The 25649-nt window shown below is 41.1% G+C and overlaps 2 protein-coding genes across 3 annotated transcripts; one reads left to right on the forward strand and one right to left on the reverse strand.

Annotated features, from left to right (window-relative positions):
• Positions 1-919: 919 nt before the first annotated feature.
• plekho2 (pleckstrin homology domain containing O2) lies at positions 920-17917 on the reverse strand. Of its 2 annotated transcripts, XM_085409240.1 has the most exons (7): positions 17504-17917; positions 11823-11972; positions 11475-11597; positions 8909-9013; positions 8708-8806; positions 5302-5574; positions 920-5194 (listed from the first exon to the last, which is right to left on the reverse strand). In XM_085409240.1, the coding sequence occupies exons 1-7, from the start codon at positions 17510-17512 to the stop codon at positions 3896-3898; spliced, it is 2058 nt and encodes a 685-aa protein (XP_085265366.1). In that variant the 5' UTR covers positions 17513-17917; the 3' UTR covers positions 920-3895. The 2 variants fall into 2 exon arrangements, with proteins under 2 accessions (XP_085265366.1, XP_085265368.1); XM_085409242.1 differs by lacking the exons at positions 11475-11597; positions 11823-11972; positions 17504-17917 and adding an exon at positions 9218-9398.
• A 2978-nt stretch (positions 17918-20895) lies between these two features.
• On the forward strand, positions 20896-24723 carry znf414 (zinc finger protein 414). Its single transcript, XM_085409251.1, has 5 exons — positions 20896-21047; positions 22443-22553; positions 23363-23468; positions 23557-24080; positions 24340-24723. The coding sequence occupies exons 1-5, from the start codon at positions 20999-21001 to the stop codon at positions 24507-24509; spliced, it is 960 nt and encodes a 319-aa protein (XP_085265377.1). The 5' UTR covers positions 20896-20998; the 3' UTR covers positions 24510-24723.
• The last annotated feature ends 926 nt before the right edge of the window (positions 24724-25649 follow it).

A 25649-nucleotide genomic window follows, 5' to 3' on the forward strand; every position in this document is an offset into this window, starting at 1 on the left:
CGTCTGATTGTTGGGTCTCTCAGTATTATTGCTCTGGTGTAAACTTAGAGCTACATAAATAAAACTGAACTGAAATGAATATTGCAATTTTTAAAGCGTGTCCGAGTCATAATGGGGCTGTTTCCTCTCTGTTTCTTCCTGTTTCTCATGTCTCCTGCTTACTTTGGAGTTTATAAAACCATCTCCACCTCTCTTCTTCCTGGCATGGTTTTGGAGCAAAAAGGCAGCTGGTAACTGGCCAGTCATATTGATTCTGTAACGTGTTTGTTGAATCTCTATCTGAATATCTGGTGTGCTGTCTGAATGGCTATCCCACAAAATGACCAATAATGAATTTGAATCTGAACAAATTAATGAAGCTAATGATCTTGTGTGTCTTTAATCCACTAAAAACAGCTAAAAGGTACTGCAACCATTCCTCATCACTGGCCCAAGTAGAAGATCTCTCCTTGAGGAACAATTTAACCCAGCGCTGTTGTCATTTTAATTTCTATTGTGAAACTGTTATTAATATAAAATGACAAACTTCACACTACAGTCACAACAGTCCAAGTAACCCGCTAATCACATAAAAACTGTAAATTTGAAGCTGCAAGCAGCAAGTGATGTAATTTTATTGAAACACTTATTGTTTCATTACATTTTTTAATGATCAAATATACTTTCATTTTGCATTGGTTGACCATCACACCACATTAGCCAGTGTTTATTTCTAAAAAGGGTTTTTAAAAATCGCTGTTGGGATGTTAACAAATTTTAACAAAGGTGCAAAAAACAATCGAAGAAATTTCAACCCTCACCTCAGCAGGATGATTATATCAGGCTACAGTATAACAGAAGGAAGCTACAGTGCAGCATGTGTAACACTGTTGATAAATGCTTCAAATGGTTTGTAAGACTGAAGACATAACAACAAAAGTAAATCATTTATCTTTATTTAAGCAATAGCAAACTTTATCAAAGAGTACAAAACTTCAGTCGATCTACTGTTATGAAAATATGCTTACATATTCTGGAGGACATAAAAATTACATTTCTACCACTAGAAAAACCCGGAAGATTCTTCATTAATAATCAGTTCAACATTCAGACAGGGGAGAATGATGCACATACCCCCCATACAAAAGACAAGTATTAGAGAATAGTAATAGGCATTAGTGAGAGCTGCTCTAAGTGCGTTTCTGTGCAATATACAGTACATTAATGAAATGATATTACTAATGATAAAAAAACCCTGTAAAGTAAAAATATTCCTTTATTTGCTTTATCAATGTTAAGAGTCTGAACAGATCCTTACCTACACCGTACATCTTCACCTTCACCAGTGACAAACACCATGAAGGCGGTGATTAATTATAATTTCTCTAATAGCAACTTGTCAGCAAAAACTTCCCAATGAAAAGGAGAGAAAAAAGCTTCTGAGGTTCACAAATGATTAGAAATGCTTTTAGGCATTAACAGAAGTGCTTATTTGTAGCTGTATATATTTAACCTATATTTATATATTATATATTTAACCTCTTAGGACCTGGCGTCCACATATGTGGACATCACATTTTGGATTGTCTAGACCAAAATACTAAATTTTGCTCTACAAGGGCCTGATATCCACTCACGAGGACGTCATCCTCCCACTGTTCTATCGAAATTTAAAACGGATGTCCTCATATGTGGATCAGGTAAAAAAAGAAATCAGGTAATTCTTTGTTTTTACATTCATCAGGTCCCAATGAACCCAAATAGCAAAGAGAAATTAAAAATGCTGCCATGAAAGAGTTCGGGTCTTAGGAGGCTAAAGCATTGATTCATCGATACTTTGTTAGTCCTCACAGCTCAGGTGAACAGAACCTTCAAAGACCTGCTGTGTACCAACACTTCTCCTGGATTTGAAACATTGATCCGTCTAGAAGAGCTCACAACATAAGAGATGACTAAAGCCAGATGCTATGCTTCCAGTTTTTTTTTTACATAAATCCCTTTGGATAGCAAGAAAATTACCTTAAGAAACATTAAAGGTGTTAAGGCACACAGACAAATCTGTGCGTAGCAAGAGTTCACACACAAATCCATGATTTATCAATATTTTCGTACCTGAATTTGTTTGCACTGTAGAAACAAATGAAGAAGTACCATGTGTACAAACAAACACAAATGGCTGCCGAAGGACATTTAATGAAATGAATACTACTATAACTAAAGCTACTATTAATAGTATTAAGAATTGTTATCATTATTATTATTATTGTTGTTGTTGTTGCTTTCATGTAATATTAACAGTTTTACAAAACACAACATGCTCAGTTACAATTAAATAAAAAAGTAAATCGTATGCAAAGAAAACAAAATACTAAATTGAAACATTTTTAATTGCAACATATTCCAGTATTTCTTTGATCTTTTTTTGTCTTTTATCAGTTTATCCTCCCTAAAATTATCTTATTGTTCATTTTAAAAAAAAGACTTCTATCACTTGCGGTCTAATTTTTTTGTTCGTTCATACAGTGAGTTTTGTCACGTGGAGCCGACAGACTTTCCAGCTGCTTATACTCTGTCGGGTCTTTTTACATCAGTTTCAAACTTTTTTTACTTGAGTCACAGTGAGTGTGTCTCTGCCTTAGCGGTGCAGGCTGCTGTCTCATGACATTACTGCATTTTCCACTTCACCTCCAGGTAAACTAATTTATTTATACAGGGAAATGGAGGAGTGGCTGTATGTTTTATGCATATTGCACACGGCAAGCATGAGCGTGCTGATTTAGAGTCTGATTTACTACCAAAAGTAAATCATTTATCAAACACGTGCAAGAACAAAATCAGCCAGTGCATTTGTTGCATAGGGTAAGACTGTTCCCACGCACATATTAGTAATGAGGGCCATTATTTTGTATCTACAAAAGAAAACACAGTAGTAAAAAAGTATACAGTAACACATTACTTTCCGCTGCAGAAAAACATCCATTAGAAATAATTCCACAAAAAGTTCCAAGTGCAGCAAAACCATCGACAATAACACAGTTTTGTCCATCAGACTATTCCAGCCATTCATTCAAACCCTCTTTAATACTGTTGCACACCACAGCGCATTTAAAAAGCATAACGCTCAAAAACCTTAAAAGCACTTTGAGGTGACTGTTGTTGTGATTTTCTATATACAGTACTGTGCAAAAGTGTTAGGCAGGTGTGAAAAACTGTTATAAAGAACGCTTTCAGAAATATAAATGCTTGTTTATTGAACCCAAATGTATTCTGCAGCAGGACAACAACCCCAAACACGCAGCCACAGTCATTAAGAACAAGTACTGGAAGTGATGCTCTGGCCCCCACAGAGCCCTGATCCCAACATCATTGAGTGTGTCTGGGATTACATGAAGAGACAGAAGGATGTGAGGAAGCCTGCATCCACAGATCTGTGGTTAACAACCGACCAGCCGAGTTCCTTCAAAAACTCTGCAAGTGTACCTAGAAGAATTGATGCTGTTTTGAAGGCAAAGGGTGGTCACACCAAATACTGACTAGATTTAGATTTCTCTTTTGTTCCTTCACTTCATTTTGTTGATTGGTGAAAATAAATGATAAACACTTCCATTTTTCAAAGCATTCTTTGTTTATAGCATTTTTTCCTCACCTGCCTAAAACCTTTGCACAGTACTGTAAATAAAGTTGAACTGAATTGAATCCAGTACAGTGTCCAGGTCAGGCCTGCACACCATGATCATACAGAGTGAATAAGCTCATCATAAACGACCATCTGTGATGATACAGAATACCACTGCCCCTTCACTTTTAGGCAAATTGTATTTAGTGGGGTCTTTTTACATTTTCCATGATGTGACTGCACTATCACTGTCTAGGTAAAGGGTTTATCAGTTGGTCAATTTCAGTCAGTGTGTGACGTTCACCAACTCTTCCTTTTGCTTCCGTTTGTTGCAAATTTCAGTTTCTTGACCTCCCTGAGGACGTGGTCTGCCTTCTTCAGCTTCTCCATGGCCTCAGCCAGCAAATCCCCCGGTACATCCTCCTCTTCACTTCCATGGTCCTGGGACACTTTGCTCAAGAGCTTGCTCGTCTTTTCCATCTCTAGAGCCACTTCAGTCTCAAGTTTAATGACATCATCACTAGAACCCCCAGCACTCACAGCTCCACCTCTGCTAGACTCTTTCATCTGATTACAGACATCAGATTCAGACAGCAAATTTCCAATTGAGGCTGACCTGCCCTTGGCTGAGGGCTTGAGAGGAGGGATGGGTTTTATGTTCTTAGAGCTAACCTGAGGCACTGTTGTGACCTGTGCTGGTCTTAAAATAACAGATACCTGAATGCTGTCCTCACTAGCATCCACCACATCCAAAGCAGAATGGCTTCCCCTGAGTGCAGCTGTCGCAGCTACCAATGTGTCTTGACTTCCAGAGCCTTCACTCTCATCATCTGAGTGCTGACCACTGTCTACAGATTTCTCATCTTGCTTTTTTTTCTCCCCGGACAAGTGATAAAGCAGTGGACTCAGGGTAAGGGTCTCAGTGGTTGAGTCATTCAAAGAGGGGACTTCACTCTCGGCCAGTGCGTCTTTTGAATCGACAGAATTGAGTGAGGCAGTATTGTCGGGTCCCTCTTTAGGATTACTCTTAGCCGAGGTGCTCTCTATCCGCTGTATGTCAGGCTCGGCACATTCATCAGGCTTTTTGTTGAATTTTGGATGGGAACTTGGACTCTTTCTCAGTGACTCTGTGGGTATTTGTTCCCCACAGTCAGATACCATCTTTGTGTTGCTGCTAACTGTTTCTTCTGTGCAGTGACTCTCGTGTTTATCATCTTTCACATCAGGTGACGTTTCTTTAGCAATCAGCTGCACTGCCTCATCTGTTTCCACGGCTGTTTCTATAGTCTCCTTCCTACTTTCATCTTCCTTCTCATTATCCTCATTACTAATCCCTTCAACCTGCTGGTCTGTCTCAGAGCCAGAATGGGAGGGCTTCTTCTCCTTGGATGGAGGCATAGGAGGGTGAGAGTGTGGCTTGGACTGTAAAGCATCAACATTACTCACAGAGCTGGGTTTATTGGGAGGCATTGGTGGTGGAGCTGCCTTTTTACTGGCATCAGAACTTGTTTCAGAAATCTTCTCATGTTTTGCCTCTTCTGTAGTTTCTTCAACAGGTGAAGTAGAGGGTTTTGCTTCTTTCGATGGGGGCATTGGTACCTTCAAATAATATAGCAATTATAGCAAGGCCATGATATCCAAACACAAAGACATGCACAAATGTTACAACATTTCACAATTACAATTTTTAGAAAAATTTGACATACCTTTTTCTCTGAACCATCATTCTTTTGAGGTTCATCTTCATGTGCTGTGCTGGGTTTAGCCTCCTTGATAGGCGGCATTGGAGGTTTGATGACCTTTTTTTGGGGACTGACGTCTGGATCTGGCTGAGCTTCCTCCTCGGTAATTGACACCAACTGTTTCTCTTTGGAGGTCTCACTGCCATCAACATTGGCATAATGTGCTCCATTAGGCATTACGGCATCTTCAAGATCAAGATCCAAGCGCAGGATTCCATCAGATGACACATCAGCTACCTAGAAGAAAAATATATGATTAAATGACACAGAGCACACGGACAGGAAAGAACTGAGTAGAGTTCACCTAAGGGTGAAGCTCAGGAAATTTAAGGAACCTACGGGAACAAGATCAAGGCCAAACTAGAATACCAAGGATTTGTGGAGTAGTGCAAATTAAATCAGTAGGTTCAAGGTGAGAGACAAGCAGTGGGCAAATAAGCTAAAAGTTTCCTTATGATAATCTGTTTACAAGCCTCTGCTGCCTCCTCCATCACACACCCTTGCCTTCACAGACCATCACTACCCTCACTGGGTTTGCTATTCTCCTTTCACCCCATGTGAACTCTGTGAATTAGACTCCACCCCCTTATCTGATAAACAGTCCCTGCTTGATCGTGATAGCTGACACAGCGGTATTCTAGGGACCTGTACTGCTAGCCAACACGTTTAGAACCTGAGTGTCAAACAGGAGAATATACCAGTGTTTCAGATAACATTCACCTCATGGAGGAAGCTGTACTGCAGAATGTTGCTCAATTTGAGAACTATTTGCCGTATCGTACGATATCATCCACATACATAAACTAAGATTTACAAATGTGTACAGTGATTTGTGTCTAACTTTAATCATTTTGGGGGAAGATTTCAGCACTCTTTCTTGTGCCTTCTTGTCAGAATGGTCTCCACTACACAATAATAAACAGAAGTCAGCACAGCTGCACCAAAACCATGCTGCGTCAACCTCATTATTAAAACAAAACAAACAAACAAACAAAAACAGCTGTTGATGGCCTCATGAGATATGCAGACCAACACTGTGAGTTGATGATGCAATCATCTTCATGATGCAGAGACCTTACTTTCATGTAGAATAGAATAGAAAAAAGTAGAAAAGCCCACAAACAAACAACAACTGAATGCTGCAGTAAAGGCCTGCAGAGCATTAAAAAGGAGGAAACCAGCATCTGGTGATGTCCACGAGTTTAAGACTTCAGGCTGTCATTGCCAGCAAAGGGTTTTCAGCCAAGTATGAGAAATGAACATTTTATTTTCAGTTAGCTAATTTTTCCAATTACCTTTGAGCCCCTGAAATGAATAGGTTGTCTTAAAAATGCTTTAGTTCTTCACATTTTGATGCAATCTTTTTGTTTAACCTGCTGAGTTAAAGTTGGAAGTCTGAACTTCAATTGTATTTCTTTCACTTAAAATTCATTGTGGTAAAAAATGTCTTAGCCTTTTTAATTATTATTGTAATGAGGGCATAAATCAGAGGCAAGCTTTAGGAAAAGCAGTACACTAATTATTTTTTGACTCAGTCTTGTAGACATCCAGAGTTTCAGGAAACAAATTCATCAATACGTCATCAATGCCAGTCAAGTAACAAAATTGTAGGCCAACAAACTGACCTTATTTATTTATTTTCACTTTTTTAGTTCACAGATCGAGATTCAACCCAGAACCAGGAAATGGAGAGGATTATGGGTTATGGGCCTGGATCCGTTCATAGTGGCTTATTTTGTTCTGGGATGATCTGTTAAAAAACGTCATCCTTCCAAAACTGTCCTGAAATATGTCAAATCTAGATGATCAGTTTACAAACAGCTCTATAAAAGCCAAGGCACTTGTGACATATTTGCCTTTTTCTGAGGAAACCTTACATTCAAAAAACTTTTTTTTAGTTAAATGTGAAACAGCAACTATCAGTGAAGACTGACATCAGATCAAATCATCAATACTCACACTGGGAACATTAAAGTTTTTCTGATCTCAAACATTTAATTTAATAATGGCAGAAACAATTGAATTCTTTATTATTGGAATTATAGAAAAAATGAAATGTTCATAAATAAGTGCAGAAAAACCTTTTATTGAATAAATCTGAGCAGAGGGTGGATCCACCTCTTGTCTGTTGCTCTCACAGGTCCATCAGTAAACTGTCTAATCTGTTCCTTCACACCTTTTCTCTTATATACATTATGTTCATTTTGAATAAATACATTCAAAATGAATGTAAAATTAGGATTCAGCTTCATCTAATGAAAGTTCAAGCTGGCTGCATGATGATCGTGGATATAATAAAATGATACGTATTATGTCAGACTCATTCTGTCTGTGATGATGACAAAGTTGCCCAAGCTGATTAAAATGACTCTTTTTATATCGTGGTAGGTACTGAAACTTGTTCATATTCCTTAGATCACATGACCTTAAAACTCACTTTTTGTTTACATGTTGCCATGGTGAATGATAATCACACCTAACTCATGCTTAACATCCTCGGAGCTAATTGAACTTGCTCTGATTGGCTGTTTTGGAACAGGAAACTCGGTGTTTTGCCAATGTCAGAGTTAATTAACTCAGAACATGCTTACAGAAACAGGAGCCTGCTTTTCTACCCCACCATGTAAGCCTCAGTAATTTCCATCCACTATCTGCGCTTCCTGTGATATGCAATGAAACCTGCCAGTTCTTCAGTGACATTCGGTAGAGTCATTTCCTTTCTTGCATAAGTACTGTGCCTTGTTGGAGATTGTTGGAGTCGCTCCTTTTTAGGTACTAAATTATTATCAGAGGGTGATACGTTGCTCTTACTCTCAGACATGGCTGGGCTTGTGTTATTGTTGCACAAGCAATGACATTGTGACAATATAAGTAAAATTGATATTGTGAAAAATTTATAACAATATTATCACAGGCATTATTATATGGCACAGCTGCAGTCAAAGCCCCTTACTACCATAAATGGTCAATATGATATCAAATTTAAATAATATAAATCTATCTAAAACCACAGTGACTCACTATTCTAACTCACTGCGGTTGGCAGCTTATTTTTAATGTACTGGGCCCAAACAAATAGCCTTTCTATTAGAATATAGCATCCAGTGGCATACAGCATGGACATTTTTGATTTTAAATAACAGGTAAATCCTGGCGTTACTAATCACATTCATTCTGGCTCTGCATCTTAACACAACACAACCTTAGTAATGTAGTTACGTTGATTAGTTACGATGTGGGTTTCATGTCAGTTAATACAAATCAATCAAAGACCCAGGTAACCACGGAAGCAAAGTTTGTATTAAGAGCAAATTAAAACAAAAGACACGTTACAACAATACTACAAGCACTATTTCAATTTGACACGCACCTCTTTCATGTGTATCCTGGTCGGTGGACGCCGGTTGCGGTTCCCTTTGGGTCTTGTTCGAGTAACGTGCTCTAAGTTGCTGCTTTGATCAATCTTCACCTGTGAAAATAAGAAATAATTTGAGTTTTAAAACTACATGCTTATTAAAACCGAGACAAAGACAAGATTTAAGATAAATTTATGGCTCTATCGCATGTTTACCTCATCAAAAATTTTATTCTTTGCTCGATTAATGCCATCACTGAGGGCTTTAATCCAAGCCTCCTTGTCCTCCACTGTCTGAGCCTGGAATTTAACATCATGGACCTGTGAATGAATGAAGCAGACAATAGTCAACTCAAAATAAGGTAGATAATCGAACAGAAGATCTGCGACACAATAACAGGAGTATTGACAGTTTTTTCTTCTATTTTTAAAAACTGTGCTCATTATTGTGTTTTTTTTAAGAATAAGAAATAATCTATTTAGGCCACAGGCCCTTACGTAGGAATTCTGGTTGTGCTTACTGACCATGAACCGATTTTATGTGGTACATGGCGCTCAAAAATCTGTCAAAAAATGTTTTAGTACGACTTTGCTAAGCTACGAAGCCGCACTGCTTGATGGATTGTTGGAGCATTACGTCAGGAGCCTCACGGAGTCATCTGGGTCCAAAACTCCGTCAGCTTCTGTCTAAAAACTGAATTCTTTCATCTTTAATAAAATGATCAGCGTTGCTGCTTTACCAGGTGTAACTATTAAGTTTAACATCCAGGCATCCATGAAAACAGAATTTATTAAATTTAATGGAGTTAGAAGTTAGCAGGAAGTTAGCTCGCTAGTTTCCACCTAAGCATGATATAGCACGTTCTGACTGAGAGATTTATGAAAGAATTCAAACGTACAGCTCTGCTATCACTTCCAACATAAATGAAGACAGAAAACTAAACAGCAGTGACGTTTGTAGGGTTACTGAAGTTGGGCTAGCTGGTATATAATGATGTGCTACGTGACCGCTAGCGACACAGCTATGTTAGCATAACATAAACACAGTGAAGCTGGAGGATGAACACTAACTTTTTTTCCACTCGATAAAAGTTAACGTGAGGGATTCTGGTGGTCAGGGACAAATGCAATCGCATGGCAGGATGCTGTAAACGGACCAAACTTCAGTCAGGAGAACAGCTGAGATAATCCATCCACAATACGAGGTTAGTCATTAATATACTGCAACAACATGGGAACAGAGCAGCTGCCAGAGAATTCAACATTAATGAATCAATGGTGCGGAAGTGGAGGAAGCAAGAAGAATGACTGAGTAAAGTTTGACTTATCAATTTATCTGTTTCGCTTAATGCGCCTTATAATCCGGTGCGCCTTGTCATCCGAAAAATACGGTAGGTTTAATAAACATGTGCAGATCAGGAAAAGAACTCTAACTTCTCTAACTCCCAAAGGTTTTATTAGAAAATAGGAAATTTCCTGTAGGGAGTATGACTGTTGATGCTCGTCCCGTGACACTATGTCTGAGAACTGTGAAACACCAAAAACTACCTGCAGCCTCAACTGTCATTCCTCTCGTCTGCCGGCTACCTTGATTTTCAGCCACTTATCACATTTGCCAGCGTCTAAGCAGTCCTTGATATCATTTTCCTGTCATATTCCTTCATCATTTATCAAATCAGCCTTTGGGGAACTGGATGCAGCTTCCACCATATCATTCTGAGCCATTTGTGACAGCACTGGTAACCGTGACCCGCTGTTCATTCGCATCACTGGCTGCAGGCTATCCGGTTGTTCAGTCTGACGTCACTAGCCGTGTCTGGGCCTAAACTCCGCTGCAGGTCCATATATCAAACGATCACTCAGCATTACTGAGAGTTGAAAAACTGTCTAAAGTCTTTCATCTTTAATAAAATGATCAGCGTTCTGCTCTACCAGGTGTAACAATTGAGTTTAACATCCAGGCATCCATGAAAACGGAATTTATGACATTTAACGGAGTTAGAAGTTAGCAGGAGGTTAGCTCGCTAGCTTCTATCTAAATACAATATAGCATGTCCTGACTGCGGGGCTTTGGAAACAAATTCAAACGTACAGCTCTGTTATCACTTCCAACATAAATGAAGACAGGAAACTAAACAGCAGTGACGTTTGTAGGGTTACTGAAGTTGGGCTAGCTGGTATATAATGATGTGCTACGTGACCGCTAGCGACACAGCTATGTTAGCATAATATAAACAAGCTAACTTTTTTTCCACTGGATAAAAGTTAACGTGAGTGTTCTGGGTGGTCAGGAACAAATGTAATCGCATGGCAGGATGCTGTAAAAGGACCAAACTTCAGCCAGAGAACAACTGAGATAATCCATCCACAATACGAGGTTAGTCATTCATATACTGCTGCATGGGCTGGGCTGTAGTTACATCCTAAGGTTTTAAAAACTGAGCTTAAATAAATGATTAGCGGTAATAAAAGCCGAGGGAGGTCAACAGTGATCACTGACTGTTTTAGGAGCTTTTTGAGATCAAATAGAAGAAAATACAAAACATTAAACATGTTAACAACACAAAAGCCATATTAAACGCAGACTACTTTAGGCCCAGAAGTAGGATTCGTCACGTCATCACTGAACAACCGGATTGCTCACCAGCATCACTGCAACCAGCACCACTAATCTGAGCCTGCTGCTTACCTGCACCACGATCTACAACGTGTTCTTTGTGCAGGCAGGACAAATGTTTGTGACAGGGACAGAAAGAGATAGAGAGACAGACTCTTCTCTCACCTTATTTGTGGACTTTGCCGATCGTATGAGTATAAGTCTTTGCTTCTTCGTGAAGGGGCTCTTTAATTCATGACATTTGTCATAGTTTTCCAGGTCAAGCCTCTCCAAGCAGTTCTGTAGGTCCTGCAACACAAATGACTGATATTTGAAAATTTGTGTGTATAATTTAAGGATAAAGCCAACATCATTTTAGCTTATTATCTTATCAACAAGCAAGAGAGAAATTAGACCATCTACTTGATTATCTGATGTTAAATAAAAGTTAACAGCTGCAAGACTACAAGAATTAAATGGCAATATTGATATAAGTTCATATTCTCACACCCGATGTATTGAAACTTTATATACCTCATTTTCATACACCACAATCTCTGTCTTCTCCACCTGGATGTAGCGGTCTTTATAGCTTGCCAGCAGTCTGCCATAGCCCTTCTTCAACCAGCCAGCCTTACTCAGGAACTTAGGCTCTTTCTGGAGGGCTGGGTCCTCTTTTGCACCCTGTATTGATACAGAGGAAGGAAGTCACACTCAGTACACACCAGCATACTTGCAGGATGCAGACAATTATATTCACTTTCATTTTATCACTGCTCTAAATGACGGTCGTACAATATACCTGTACAGGAAAAGAACAGAGGTGTTGATTCTCTTCTGCACATTTTCACCAACGTGGAATCCAAATTTATGAGCAACTAAAGTGATTTATTATCATGAGCACATATTAAAAGTTATATCAAGTAGTGTTACTGTCATTTGTCACCCACAGCCCACAGAAACTGTCAAGATACTGAAGCCTGGATGTGTCAATGTGATAAAAGTGCTGTTTTTCCTGGAGTTTTGTAGAGTCCTCATTTTCCTCTGCGTCGTCGATTCTGTCACTAGTTAGTAAACATAAACTAATATGTCTATCAGCTGCAACCAACCAATCACATGGCGTCACGTTCAATGACAGAAGATGGCTCTAAACATGTTTTTAAAACTTTATGTACTTATTTCTTAAATCCAACTTTTACATCTATGTCGGTTTTTGAGAGCAGGGCTCTCCTCATATATCAGCACCTATGTGGTGACATCGTCTGAGTGGCAACAACTACCATCCAGGAGAATACTGCGGCAGCTTTCTGGATGGGCTCCTACAAGTGACGTCACAAAGGACACTCCAGTCATTATTAGAGGCACAAGAGTCGTCAAACAACAGTGTGCAGTGCACCGAATTTGGATTATTCCAGGCAACTGAGTCATACCACTGAGGATATCACCCTCACCAAGGAGGTTTTGTTTTTGGTAGCATTTGTATGTCATTCTGAATGTTAACAGGATCGCTTTGACCTCTCCTGATAATAATGTTATATAGAGCTATATAAAAAATGTGTTTGTATGGACATTTGGGAAATGACACTGGAAAATGGGAATCTAAATATCACATTATAGTTTGCATCCAATATCATATTTGACCTCTGACCTCACTTTTACATTTCACATCTGCCTTTCTCTCAAGTTGATACAGATGTATAACAGATTGTGAGAGCAGCTGAGAAGATCATTGGAGCCTCTCTTCCCCCCACCACAGACACCTGGAGCACCCGCTGCATCCACAAAACCTCACTGTCAGACTGCGAAACAGTTTCTTTCCCAAGCCGTCAGACTCCTGAACACTCGGTGACTGGACTGACACACACACACCTTTATACACAAAGTGACTTTTTGCACAATGCTCAGTCTTTTGCACATTTCTATTGCACTGCTGTGCCTGCACTGTCTTGTGTCTGTATCATTCTGTTCTGTTGGCTGTTGCACTGTCTTTGTTTTGGTTTTTTGCAACTTTTGCACATTGCACTTTGCGTGTTGTTTGTCTGTTATATGTCATTTGTAGCACCAAGCTCTTGGAGGAATGTTGTCTCGTTTCACTGTGTACTGGACAGTTCTTAAGAACAAACCTTTGGTTTCAAGTGAGACTGCTTCCAGACGTGCAGACCTTTAACATCTGCTGTCAGGTGTCTTCCTATACAGACTGCTGAGACAATACTAGCGCTAAAAACTGTGTAATCTCCAGTGTGAGGAAGAAACTATGGGTCATTATGTGATATTTAAGTCAAAGTCAGACTCAACTTAGACATAGATTGGTTGAGTTGTAGATAAGTAGATGGCTGATTTGACCACAGACTGTGGTGAAATTAGCAACTACTGCAAACTCAAAAATAAAACCTGCTGGTGTATGTAAGGTGAAATACCTCAACGCTGCTGTCACTTTGCTGTTAACTTCCTCTGTGCATGGTTTTTTCTGGCTTTAAAAACCTGTGTGCTGTTGCTCATGCTTTGGGTATTACACAGCAACACGGCACAGAATTCAGTGGATCAGCTGTGGTCTGGCACACCGTGCAGCTTTCTAAGTCGGAAATGATATCCAACCTATCCATTCCTATTCAATCCCATGTTGAAAATGCCAATATTTTTGAATGTGGAGCCTTGTGATAAATCTGATCCTAGTTTTTAAGCCAATTTTTAAGGTGCTTCTGAATGTAGAGTGCAGGTAGATGACATTCAATGTTTAAACTTTGAGCAATAATGTTTAAATACTGCTGAGCAACATTTTGTTCATGGAAATGTTTGGTCAGTTTAAACCGTGATCCTCTTCCAACTGCAAATAATCTAAGATTTCTTATTATGGGTTAGGCTAAGTGGGAGCACTCTTAAGCACTTTTACTGTAACTCAGAGTATCTCTTATCTTAGTGAAGAGCACCGCAGCAGCAAATGAAGGGTAAAAGGGCAAAAATGAAAAGCTAGCTTTCAAAATAAAGTGATAGCACAACTAGAATAGTCATTGGTGCTCCTGGATGGAATTACTGTGTAGGGCTGATCAAACCCTTGGAACACAGAAAGGTTTCCATTACTCAAGCCTGAGCCGACTGCTGCAGCTCTGCACTATGATATCAGATGGTAATTTACAAAGTTCCAATTTTGGACTTAGACAGGAAGTCAGACGCGAAACAATGTTTTACCTAAAACTGCCCACACATGCTTGTGATCTATTACCTCTCCTATCTGTGGTGTTGTGGTTGCTGCAAAAATGGATCAACACCTACCTACCATCGCTCTGTTAAAAAAACATGCAGGGATAAATTATAGTACAGTTACAAAGTGACAAGATACTAAGCAAAGGTATCTCATGCAAGTTGGGTCTTAGAAGAGGATTAGAAAACAGAGTAGGTGCTTTTGTGGAAGTGGTACTTTAAGTTTAGGGTGTATCTGGCATTCATTCCCAGTTTAAGTCTCAGCGTAACTCACACTTTAACCCCCGACAGGCTGGAAGAAGACAGCAGGGTTAATTGGGGGGGTTTTTTTGTTTGGTTTTTTTTTTGGAGAGGGGGGGGTCAGAACATATTGTTAGCAAGTCAATTAGCCAGTCAGTACGAGTACCTACCACATGTCTGAAGTTTAAAAAGGTGCAGCTTCACTGTTTAAGCCTTAGTAGGTTCCACACACAACTGTAGAGTGAATAACACTACCAGTGTTATCAGAAATCAGTGTAGCACTATTATTCAATAAGTCAACTTATTGTATAAAATTGCAGTCCATTCTAGATTTAAACCTAATTTATAGGCCTACATATATATATATATAACATATATATATATGTGTACATATAACACCACAGACCACAGTGGTGTCCTAAAGTTTTGATAGCAACTGACCTCACAAAAATTTCCACTTTGTGGTCCTTACTCTTTAGTCAGTGTTTGCAAAGCAGCATCTCTCTTTATTTCTAGTGAAAACTGAGTCAACTTTCTATGGTAAAGAGCCACAAAACTCTGCAGAACAGCTCATATTCTGTAGGCCAAAGAAGTAAAAGATGATGGGGACAACACATTTTTTAGAACACTCTTGCAGCCGTGACACATAGCACATTAACACCCACAGTCTTGTGTTTATAATAAAGTGTCATGCTATATTAGTGCACACAGTTCTTCATTATGAATTCCCAAATGTAAATAGTAAAAAAAAAAAATGTACTGCTTCTCATTAGCATTACAAATGTATTTTTCATATTGAATACAGGGGATGAAAACTACTGTAATGCACTCTGGACTCACTGTTCTCCAAACAAAGATTAGCGCAACCAAAAGCACCAGTCCAACACCTCCTGTTATAGCATTTATCTGCCAGTACACTGGCTGTGTTTATGACTGTTAATGACTTACATATCATTGAGACTCATAGTTATGAATCGGGCCTCTTTTTTGTATGCATCAGTGTCGGCTAGCTGCCACTCGTAGTATTAAATATTCCTTACATTTTATTACAATTAAACTTACACAATATGAGATCCTTGATGTCCTGGTATGTTTTGTGCTGGTGTTTTAAAAGAGGTTTATGCCCTTCTTGATATGGAAACAGCATATTGTCCATTGCTTACTATGAAAGGTGGACCCAAAGTATGATGGTGTGCAGACATTCATCCATTGTAGGGAAGAAAGCTTGACTGTGATGATGAGAGAGAGCTGTTTTCTGCCCGACAACAATGTGAGTTTCTTTTCTTTTCTCTGACGAGGTCAGAGAGGAATGGAGAGTGTAGATGACTCAGAGCCAAGGCGATTGGTCATCACAGAAGGGCTGTGACGCTTTCTGGGTGCAAGTTTAAGAAAATAGGTGAGCAGGGAAGTGCAAATTAAAAATACAGAAACACAGTCACATGGTGGGACTCTCCAGGCATAAACATGCCCATGTACTCGTTTCAGTTCTGCTTTACATGCAGATCACAGAGTGACCCGCTGATGAGCTAGAGACAACCTTTAGTGAAGCTAGCCCACACAGTGAAAATGTAGGACTCAAATCTTACTGATCTCTGACACATTCTTAAATCTTCCAGCAGTTCTACTTCAGGCAGTTTCTATGGCGTCTTCCTCAGTGAACCCGAGCCAAGCTGGATGTGACGATCGCCACAGAGTCACACTGATGTTTTCAAATGCATTAACTGATTTCACCATCAGCACTGCAAATTCCAGACTGAACAGATTGCAAAAGAGAGGCTGCTGCTTTAATCGTGACACTGTAGACTGAAGGTAGAGAGCAGCTAACAAACAGCATACTTTTGATGAATCCCACTCAAAGGGCGTGGCACCACATGCATTAAGTGTGCACAACAAGTTCCTTACATACAGTAGTTGACATAGTATGTGTCTTTCTGACTTCCCTATTCTGGTAAACTGGCTTCCTCAAAATGCCCAAATGTAACTGAGGTATGCAGGTCATATATAGAATACTGTGACTTGGGTAACTGTGATGTTTTTGAATGAAAAGCGTCAAGTTTTCAGCAGATGACCAGACTATCTGATCCTGAGACTGCGGCCGCAGGTTGTCATAAATCATAACGTACTAAGATAAGAGAGGCCCTCACTAACGCAGCCTTAAAACTCAGAGAACAACTGCCGAACGTACACTTCAGCTACTTTCTTCCGTTTGATTCTATTCTGCCTTTTTATCCTGTTTGTGTAGCCGTGCGAGGCTCGGCATGTCCTGCTGCTGTCCTGCCAGAACCAACCAGGCAGCCAGTGATGAACCGCTAATCGCGTTTACCAGAGTTTCTCTCTGAAAGGCTCCACATTTTCTCTCTGCGCTCTTTCATTAACGCGGTCAGTTTGTGGGTGGAATTAGCCGCCCTGCCCTGGCTGTGGTCCTTCCACCCTGACTCTGTGCTGGAAGGAGCAGATTCCGTGGATCGGTGACGTGGAGACAGGTGAACAGGTGTTTCCAGCCCCAGAACGTTTTCACTGCAGTTGACTGAAGCAGGCAAGCCCGTCTGCTGGAAACGTCACCTAACAACTTGTTGCTTCGCATGACTCTCCCATGAAAAGTGCTCCAGCTTCACTCTTTGGGCCTCAGAAGCTGATCGCGCCTTTGCAAAGTACATTATTCTAACGTCACGGGGTGCTTTGATTCAACGCTTCTGTCAAAAGTGGTGAAACTGTCACAAAACAAAAGCACAACAAGGGCAGGCAGCACACGCAGTAAGACTCAAGGGACTACTCACATCTTCCATGATAAAGACTGGGCTCCGTTATGTGGCTGCTGACTAGCCCAGAATCACTCGACGTCGCCCTTTCTCACCAAAAACGCTTGAGTTGTCGCCTGCGGGCCGGCAGCTGACACATTTCCAGCGCACACGTTAATGAGCAAAAATAAGGAAATAGTCAGTTTATGACAAGGAGGGTCGGCCCGTTTTCCTTTTTTTCTGACAGAAAAAGTTCGAAGAAAAAAAAAGTAGTTTCCGGTTGAAGTCCCTTTACACTCTTGAACTGAAAAATCTGCAAGGAGGAGCAACGCGAGCAGTGTGTGCGCGTGCAGCAGCCACGCATCCTCGCAGCACGCTTGCGTTAAAGTGGACATCTGCGTCTGCGGCCCCGCGTCTGCGTCTGCAGCGGACCAACAAGACCCGCAGCTGCAGCTCCAGCATCCTTTGACAAGCAGACTCACAGCTCGGCCATCACTCCGTGGATGAAACCGCAGGAAACTTTTCCACTGCTTGGCAGACAGCGGGAGGGGGAGGGGTTTGTTGTTTGTTTGTTTACTTTCTTTTCAAAGTCGTTGTACATAATAACTAACATCACAGTGCTGTGACCTAGCATGTTCGCTATAGTCACTACTTCATTCACTCAGCACTTCCTGGTAGGTGTGGCTGTTCCTGTTGGTTTGTGAGGTTATGTTTGAAATCTGTAGCACGCATCTTTCTAATCCGCAATCGAAGTGGTCGCACAAATTCTGAAATAGAATGAAAATAGACGGCGTATCACCCCAACAAAATATAAAGAAAGCAAAGGATTTAGTCATTTATTTAGTTATATTTATTTTAAAAGACATTTTAAGAGTTTTCAGGGAGCAATACCTCAAATGAGGCCAGTGTGGTAAAAAAAAAGTTTTGATGCCAGCTACATCCTTGGAAAAGGTGTGTAATTCCAAAGACAGGGAAAAGAAAAGTCAGTCAATCATAGTGAATTGGCAACAGGTCAGTAAAAAGAACTGGTATAAAAATGCATATGAGGCACTCTGATAGAAATGTGTTAGCCCTGCAACAGACTGTTGAGACCTGCACAGCGTGTACACTTCCTCTTGCCCCATGGTAGCTGGGAAAGGCTGATAAGGATAAGTGAAAGAGAGTGGATATATTTTTATTTCTTCTAGAGTGTGGGGCGAGAGAAGAAGATTGGCAACGAGCTCTACAAGGCAACCCTAACCATGTTTAAAGAGTCTGGCAATCCCACAGGTAGAAGAAGAGGAAGCTCCAGAAACAGCATAATGTGACCTTGATTACACTCTTTTCAGTGCAATCAGAGAAGACTGAGCTAAAGACTGCCACAACAAGGACAACAACACTGCTGATGATGCTCATGGCCAGAGGAACTCACACCCAAGGTTGAAGGTACACACTTGCAGCTCACATACCCGGTAGCATACAGCCTTTGTTCACATTAGTTATGTCCTATCTTGAAAATTCAGGTGCCACACACTCAGTCGTTAAGGGAATTTCCAACTCCTCCAAAGGTTAGTGGCAACTATTTGTCAGGGTGTCAGGACACATGATGAGAGAAAGTTTCACTGTACCACTTACGATGGTGCAATGATGAACTGGGGAAAACTTTTAAAAAACAAAAACTTGAATAGAAGTGAAGTGAACTGCAAGTTGCTGGAGCAAGTACTGGGCTACCAGTCTGATCAAGCACCACTACAGCCATGGATCCAGATGGGGGACACAGCAGAGAGCAAGCTTGGAAGTTGACCTTCATATGTATCGATTCATATTTTTGTAAACAGTCATCACTTCCATTGAAAGAGAGGAAAGCTGCGGCTCTTCCTCCTTGGACCCTATTATTCCATTTGCTACAGTCAGATTTTCACTGCACAGCGTATGCTGTGTTGTTTAGCTTGTGTTTGGGAGTTTTGTCCTTGGAATGAACCAGTTTGTGTGTGAGTGTGTGGCTCGGATGTCGTTCTTGGAGAAGTTTCTCTGATAAACCTGCTATGTAAGGCATGACAGTGTTGTTCCGTTTGTCAGTCTGATGCTCCCTCGTTGGTGTCTGACCTTTACTGTGCATCTTCGCTGATTTGATGAAGGCCCAGTTGGGATAACATGTCTGTGTTCCTTTTCTTTCCCTGTGTGTGGTCTGTGTGTGTGGGCTTCCTTCAGTGTTGAGGTTTTCATTCTCCTTGATATGGACACAGACACAGCATTTTTTAGATGGATTATCGTGGAATGTAATTAATTTGTGGTTAAAAACTACGAGTGACGAGTGACTAGATCGTTGATAATGTAAAGGTGATGAAGAATATTTTACCTTTCATAAGAGAGGCAGAGATTAATAATAACTAATGCGTAAGTGCAGAATGGTGCACAAACACAGAGTGAGTAAAAAGGTGAGAGGAGAAGAAGCACTCAGTTCCTGATCCAGCACTAACTAAAGCCCTATGCTGGTTCCACAGAAGAGGGGCCTGAAAGCTCAATGCTTTGCCTCCCATTCTGCTTTTACAAACCCTTCAAGTAGGCCCCCAGTCTGAGAGTAAAGTGCTCTATTGGGGTGATACAGTTCTATAACGTTGTTAAGATAAGATGGGGCCTGATTACCAAAGATATTTTACTTAAGGAGCAGGATATTGAATTCAATTCTGTATTCAACAGGGAGCCAGTGAAGGGAAGCCAAGATAGGAGAAATATGCTTGGGGAGGGAAACAGATTAACTACAGATACTGATACTGTGACAGCCTTCGAATTTGAAGTTCCCAACACCCCCTCAATTAAAGAGAGCCTAGGAAATCTGATTTAAAAAGTCACATTTTTATTTTTTATCAACAACAACAAATACAATTAAGGGGAAATAATCCTATGTAATGCTGTAAACAGCAGGTCTGTTCAATAGTTTAGTTCCAAAGGGTCACTTCCCTGTTCATTTGTTCCCCTTTTGGCAACAAGGGAACAGCCAACGAGTAGTCCCTCTTCCTCTGCACAGCAGCTCCTCCCAGTACTGCTTCCTGATCCACTCTGTGGTACAGAAACAAACAAAGACTGGTACTTTGCTTTTAAACAAACTGCATCACAGACATCCCAGCTGATACCAACTATGGATATCACTCTCAAAAACAGATTTAAATGGTGCTTTATTGGCATGACAGTTTATAAAAACTATAGTTACAATCTGTGAATGCTCAAACTACTAACTTGGTTTGTTATAATTGCCACTGAAAGATGGTGAAAGCTGTAATCTAAGGCTACATCTTTGCAGTGTTGTGATTGCAGACATTCCCAGCTCTCTGTGAACAGCGCTAATCGGTGGTCATGAGAAACTTTCTTGACGCATGCTCGTCATCCAAGTTAATCCCTGTAAATCCCAGAAAGCTGATTGGGAGAAAGTCACTTCTTCAGCGCTTCTTTGTAACTGTTGATTGGTTCACAGTCCACACCACACGGTGGCGGTAATCCACTGTGTGGTTTCTTGCCAAACACCAATAAACGCGAAGAAGAAGGAGCAGGAGCAGCATGTCTGCAGACAGTGTCCCCGCACAGACGTCTGAATATGCAAACGGAGGTTAGTAATGAAGTCATTCTGAAAGATACCTATAGTTTCGGTTTGGTTCCGTTTTTTAATGATATCTGTACGCACGTAGGTGACGTATTTCCTCTGCTGTTTCTCAAAGTGGTCGCCATATTGCGGGGCGGGGGGGCAGCGGTCTGTATACAGAGGAAACCGTCACAAGTTCCAAAATCCAGCGATTTCTAAGCGTTTCGTGTGGTTTGCTTTGCTCTGTTGTCTTGTCCGTGTTTGACTGACACATGCGGACCGATCATCTGCTGTCTGGCTGTGCTGCGCACCATTAATGCGCAGAAAACAAAGACTTCAATAATGTGATCGCAGATACAGACTGGCAGCTTTGCCCTGGTTGTTCAACTGAAAGCGTGAATGGCTGATTGAGGCAGGCTGTTAAAGGCGTTACACAAGAACCAGGCTGCTTCCAGTTTCCATTGACTTTGTGCTGCTGCTGTTTGGGTTGCTGTGATAACACAGCTGTTGTTACACGTGACTGAACTGTAAAGACGCCTGTGTGACAGCTCAGCGGTCTAAGGTGATGCTGACCCCTCACTATATCATGACTTAGTATTAGCTATGATGTTATTAAACGCTGAGAGCATTCAGAGTCGTAAGAGGGTTACGGGAACGGTCCAGTCAGCTGGGGGAGGGAAGCCCAGGCTGGACTATTAAAATGCAGCACTCAGTGTAACTACATATTGGGTCGAAGCAGCAAACAACAACTTGAATGGCGTGGAAGGTTGCAGTGTAGTAAACAATGGGCTTTCCAGGAAATACAATTAGAAATTAGGAAGTAGATTTCAAATTGAGCTTTACTTTCCCTGCAGTGTCCAGCTGCTTTCACACCCTCTGACCCAAATCCTCTCTCTCTGCGGGTTTAAGACACTGACCGACTTGTTGGGGTTTTTTAATCGGACTCTTGCGAAAAGGCCTAAATAAAAAGTCAGTTTTGTAGTTACATGTGTGAAAATACTAACTTAACGTTGCTCAGAAGTTAATGAAATTTGGAGAGTTCAGTGTCAGTCTGGTGTCCTGGTCAGTGATGGAGACAGGCAGCATCGTCCCTGCAGCAGTTTTAGAGAAGGATTACTTAATCAAACATGTTTGTAAGGCTGGAAAAACATTGAGCTTCTCGCCTGTGAAACTTAGACCTGCTTCTTTCATTCAAACATCAACGGTAGTGTCAAAGTCTGGCATTTTATACTTTATAGGAATGCCTCACAAGCCATAGTCACGAGCAAGATGGCAAAACCACGTCTGTGTTCACTAACATTAGCCCGGCTAGCTAAGCAGCTCCAGACAAGTTACTAAATTCTTGATGTGATTTACATGATGTTGGGTTCCATGAATAGTTGTGTTTGTGTCAGCTTTTAAAGTCGTCTTTGTCCATTTCAGGAAACAAGAGGATACCGTGTCCGTTGCACGCCTGTAAGAGAGTGTACCGCGACACAAGTGCTCTGGAGAGCCACATCAAAGATCATGATATCCCGGCTCAGTCTCTACCTGGTGAGGTCCTGCACTCCAACTGTGGACATAAACAAATAAGGTTGCGGCTGGAAATAAACCAGTATTGAAGCGCATAATAAAAGCAAACATGGTTTATTTCTATCAGTCTCCAGTCCTGAACAGTGCTTTCCATCAAAACATGTTTTTGTGTTCATGATATGAAACTTGGTATAATTTCTTTAGACAGTGTGACTGCGTTGTTTGCTGTAACACATGTGGCAGTGATGGCTGTACTGTGGACGTGCTGTTGTCTGCTGTACTGCACTGGGACTCTTAAAGTAACTGGTCATCATTAATGGTTAACAGTCTGAGTTTTGCTGTTATTCACGGCTGTGGTTTTGTTCAGTGAGACTTTTCGCACCGTCTCCGTGTTTTTAGTCTATTTGTTATGTTGCTTTAGAATAAAGTGTAACCGAATCCTGAAAACACTCAAATGATGTTCAAGTGTGTGACGATGTTTTTCCTGTTCAGAAGTACACCACTGTCGTCCAAAGTTATTCCTCTAATAAATGATAGATACTCAAATGTTATTTGAACCATAGTGATAAAAAGAGCGTAGGAAATAAGCAGAAACTAACAACCGTGATGTTAGAAGAGAAGTAAGCTAGGAACCCATCAGATAACCTGCTGACTTATGGTTCTGCACATGTGTCGGGCAGAGGGGAGGGCTTTTCACCCAGTACCCTAATAGTATATTCTAAATGTCAGATTATAGCTGAATCCCAAAAATCTTGCCTTACAGTTTCTGCATGTTCCTGTGGACAACAAAGGTTGTATCAGATGACAAACACTATTTTTGATCTCCTTAGGTAAAGTGCTGCTGTGCTCTACTGTCGGCTGCGGTGGTTCTTTCTCCAACATGCAGAAACTGATGGAGCACATGAGGCATCATCACAAACCCAACATTTTCTTCCAGTGAGTTGGCCTGTGTTCTCCGGATGTGCTGATGTGCTGTCAGTGAGCTGTAGACATGTTTACAATCGTCTGGCTTCTCTTTCTGCAGGTGTGAAAGCTGTCGCACTAAGTTGCGCTCATACCGTGGCCTGCTGACTCACCTGCACACCTGTTCTAAAGTCACACGGAGTAAAACGAAGCCTGTTGAACAGACACCCCCTCAGCTTGCTGCTGTTACCAACCCAAAACCCACAGAGCAGCACCTCCCACGGCTGGAGTCGGTGTCTGCACCCCAGCAACTGCTGCCTCAAATCCCAAACCCAGATGGAGCCATCCGCCCTGCTGATCCTCAGGCACACTCCTCAGCCCCACCTCTGCTCAGTTCCCCTATCTTGCATCTCCAAGAAACCTCCCCTCTTCAAAACATTAATGAAGCTCGTACTTTGCCTAAGGAAAAAGCCCCTAACATGCCCCCATGTCTAAAGATGGATGGTCCAAAAGCAAGCGCTGACCCTCCTGAGTTCCAGGTTCAGCACCAGCCACAGACCAGGTCACCTGAGCCCATCCCTCCTGCTCCAGGATCAGCACCTCATTCTCCTCCTGGGTCATCGGCTATCTGGAAGAAGAGTCCAGGTGAGTTCGGGTTCACTGCAGACTAGCACCATGGGAACAGTTACTCAGCCCAGCGCAAGTGCAGCAGTAGTTAAATAAAGTAGTTTCCTGGTTGATCATTGTTTTTGAAAGGATGATTAAAAATGGTCGCAGATGAAACCCGTCACCTTTTGCAAAGCCTTAAATGTATCCTGTGACGTTAGCATGCTTTTGACTGCTTTTGTGTAAGTTTAATCAGTGAGCAAATCAAACACTCACAGTTATTTGTTTTGTGCATTAGGTTTGGCCTGCAGCAGACGCATCCTTTGGGAGCACACCAGGGGGCGCTATACATGTGTACAGTGTGGCCATGTAGTAACCAACCGCAAGGAAATGACCCTGCACATCAGCAGTAAACACGGCACCATCAAAGCTGTAGAAGATACAGGGAGCTCTGCTACTAACACTTAGTGTGGCAACTCTAGTTGTCTGTATGTGTCGAGGTTTTAGCCAAATTCTGAGTGCTGGCTGTGCACAGCAGGGTTGACTCAGAGCGAAACACCCGCAGGAGTTATGTGCATGTATCTGCTTGGGTAATGATGCTAAGAAAATTGTATATTACTGTTTCTGTAGAGCATCTAACATCTTCACCTCTTGAATAAAAGGTTCAGACGTTTTTGTGAAAGTTTTTGTTCAAATATCTGACTTTTGGGTCACTCCAGTACAAACAAGAAGACCACAGAGAAGATTGAAGGAGGACATGCAGAGGTTTGGCGTGGCATGAGATGAAGGCAGATGTGACCAACTCTAAAGAAAAGTGGAAAGACGAAGAGGAGTGCAATAGTTTTAGATCACTAAACCCTGTTCAGTGAATGAACAGTGAGTTAACTTAAGTAGTTACTTCCTCCAAAACATCACCTTGTCTTTTAGACCCCATTCATGCAAGACTGTGTTGACACACCTCTCTGCATTGAGTCATTACTTATTATCTTTGGCTCTCTTCTATAGTGTTGTCTTATCTCTCACTTCCAGCCAATTCTTAAAAGGGAGTTTTTCCTTCCCACTGTCGCCCAATGCTTTCTCATAAGGGGTTATCTGTATTGTTGGGTTTTTACCTTACAGTATTAAGCACCTGTAGCTCACTGTTCTTGTGATTTGGTGCTGTGTAAATAAAACTGAATTGAATTGGTTCGATCCTTGGCTGCTCCAGTCTGCATGCCAAATATCTTTTGACAATATACGGAACCCAAGTTCCCCTCTGATGCATCCAAAAGCACTTCCATATAGAAGTGCTTGCATGAATGGGTAAATGAGGGAAGTTGTATAAAGTGCTTTTACTCTACAGGTAGAGTAAAAGCACTTTATACAAAAACCAGTCAACTAGATTACAAATCCAAGAACACTTATTCTACAGTAATAGTTGTGCACTGCACATGCATCACACTCCCATCACCAGCAGGTGTTTAACACAAGTCCCAGAACTGCTCCTTAATAAATGTCCAGCTATTAGAGGGGTGGGTGGTGTGGACACTCAAGCCTTTTTCAGATTTTGTAGGTGGCACTGTTGGGCCAATTTGTAACATCCAATGAAAAGAGTTAACCTGAAAAGTT

This window comes from Rhamphochromis longiceps, linkage group LG1, assembly GCF_057381845.1.
Source record: "Rhamphochromis longiceps isolate RC_006_pf linkage group LG1, R_longiceps_female_GT1.1, whole genome shotgun sequence".
Taxonomy (NCBI): Eukaryota; Metazoa; Chordata; class Actinopteri; order Cichliformes; family Cichlidae; genus Rhamphochromis; species Rhamphochromis longiceps.

Coding starts and splice junctions, on each gene's coding strand:
- plekho2 (XM_085409240.1), bottom strand. Junction 11,598..11,822: donor TTGTGGTGTATGAAAATGAG/GTATATAAAGTT, acceptor TTTGTGTTGCAG/GACCTACAGAACTGCTTGGA. Junction 8,807..8,908: donor AGAATAAAATTTTTGATGAG/GTAAACATGCGA, acceptor TTATTTTCACAG/GTGAAGATTGATCAAAGCAG.
- znf414 (XM_085409251.1), top strand. CDS start 20,999: ATGTCTGCAGACAGTGTCCCCGCACAGACGTCTGAATATGCAAACGGA. Junction 21,048..22,442: donor GTCTGAATATGCAAACGGAG/GTTAGTAATGAA, acceptor TGTCCATTTCAG/GAAACAAGAGGATACCGTGT. Junction 22,554..23,362: donor CCCGGCTCAGTCTCTACCTG/GTGAGGTCCTGC, acceptor TGATCTCCTTAG/GTAAAGTGCTGCTGTGCTCT.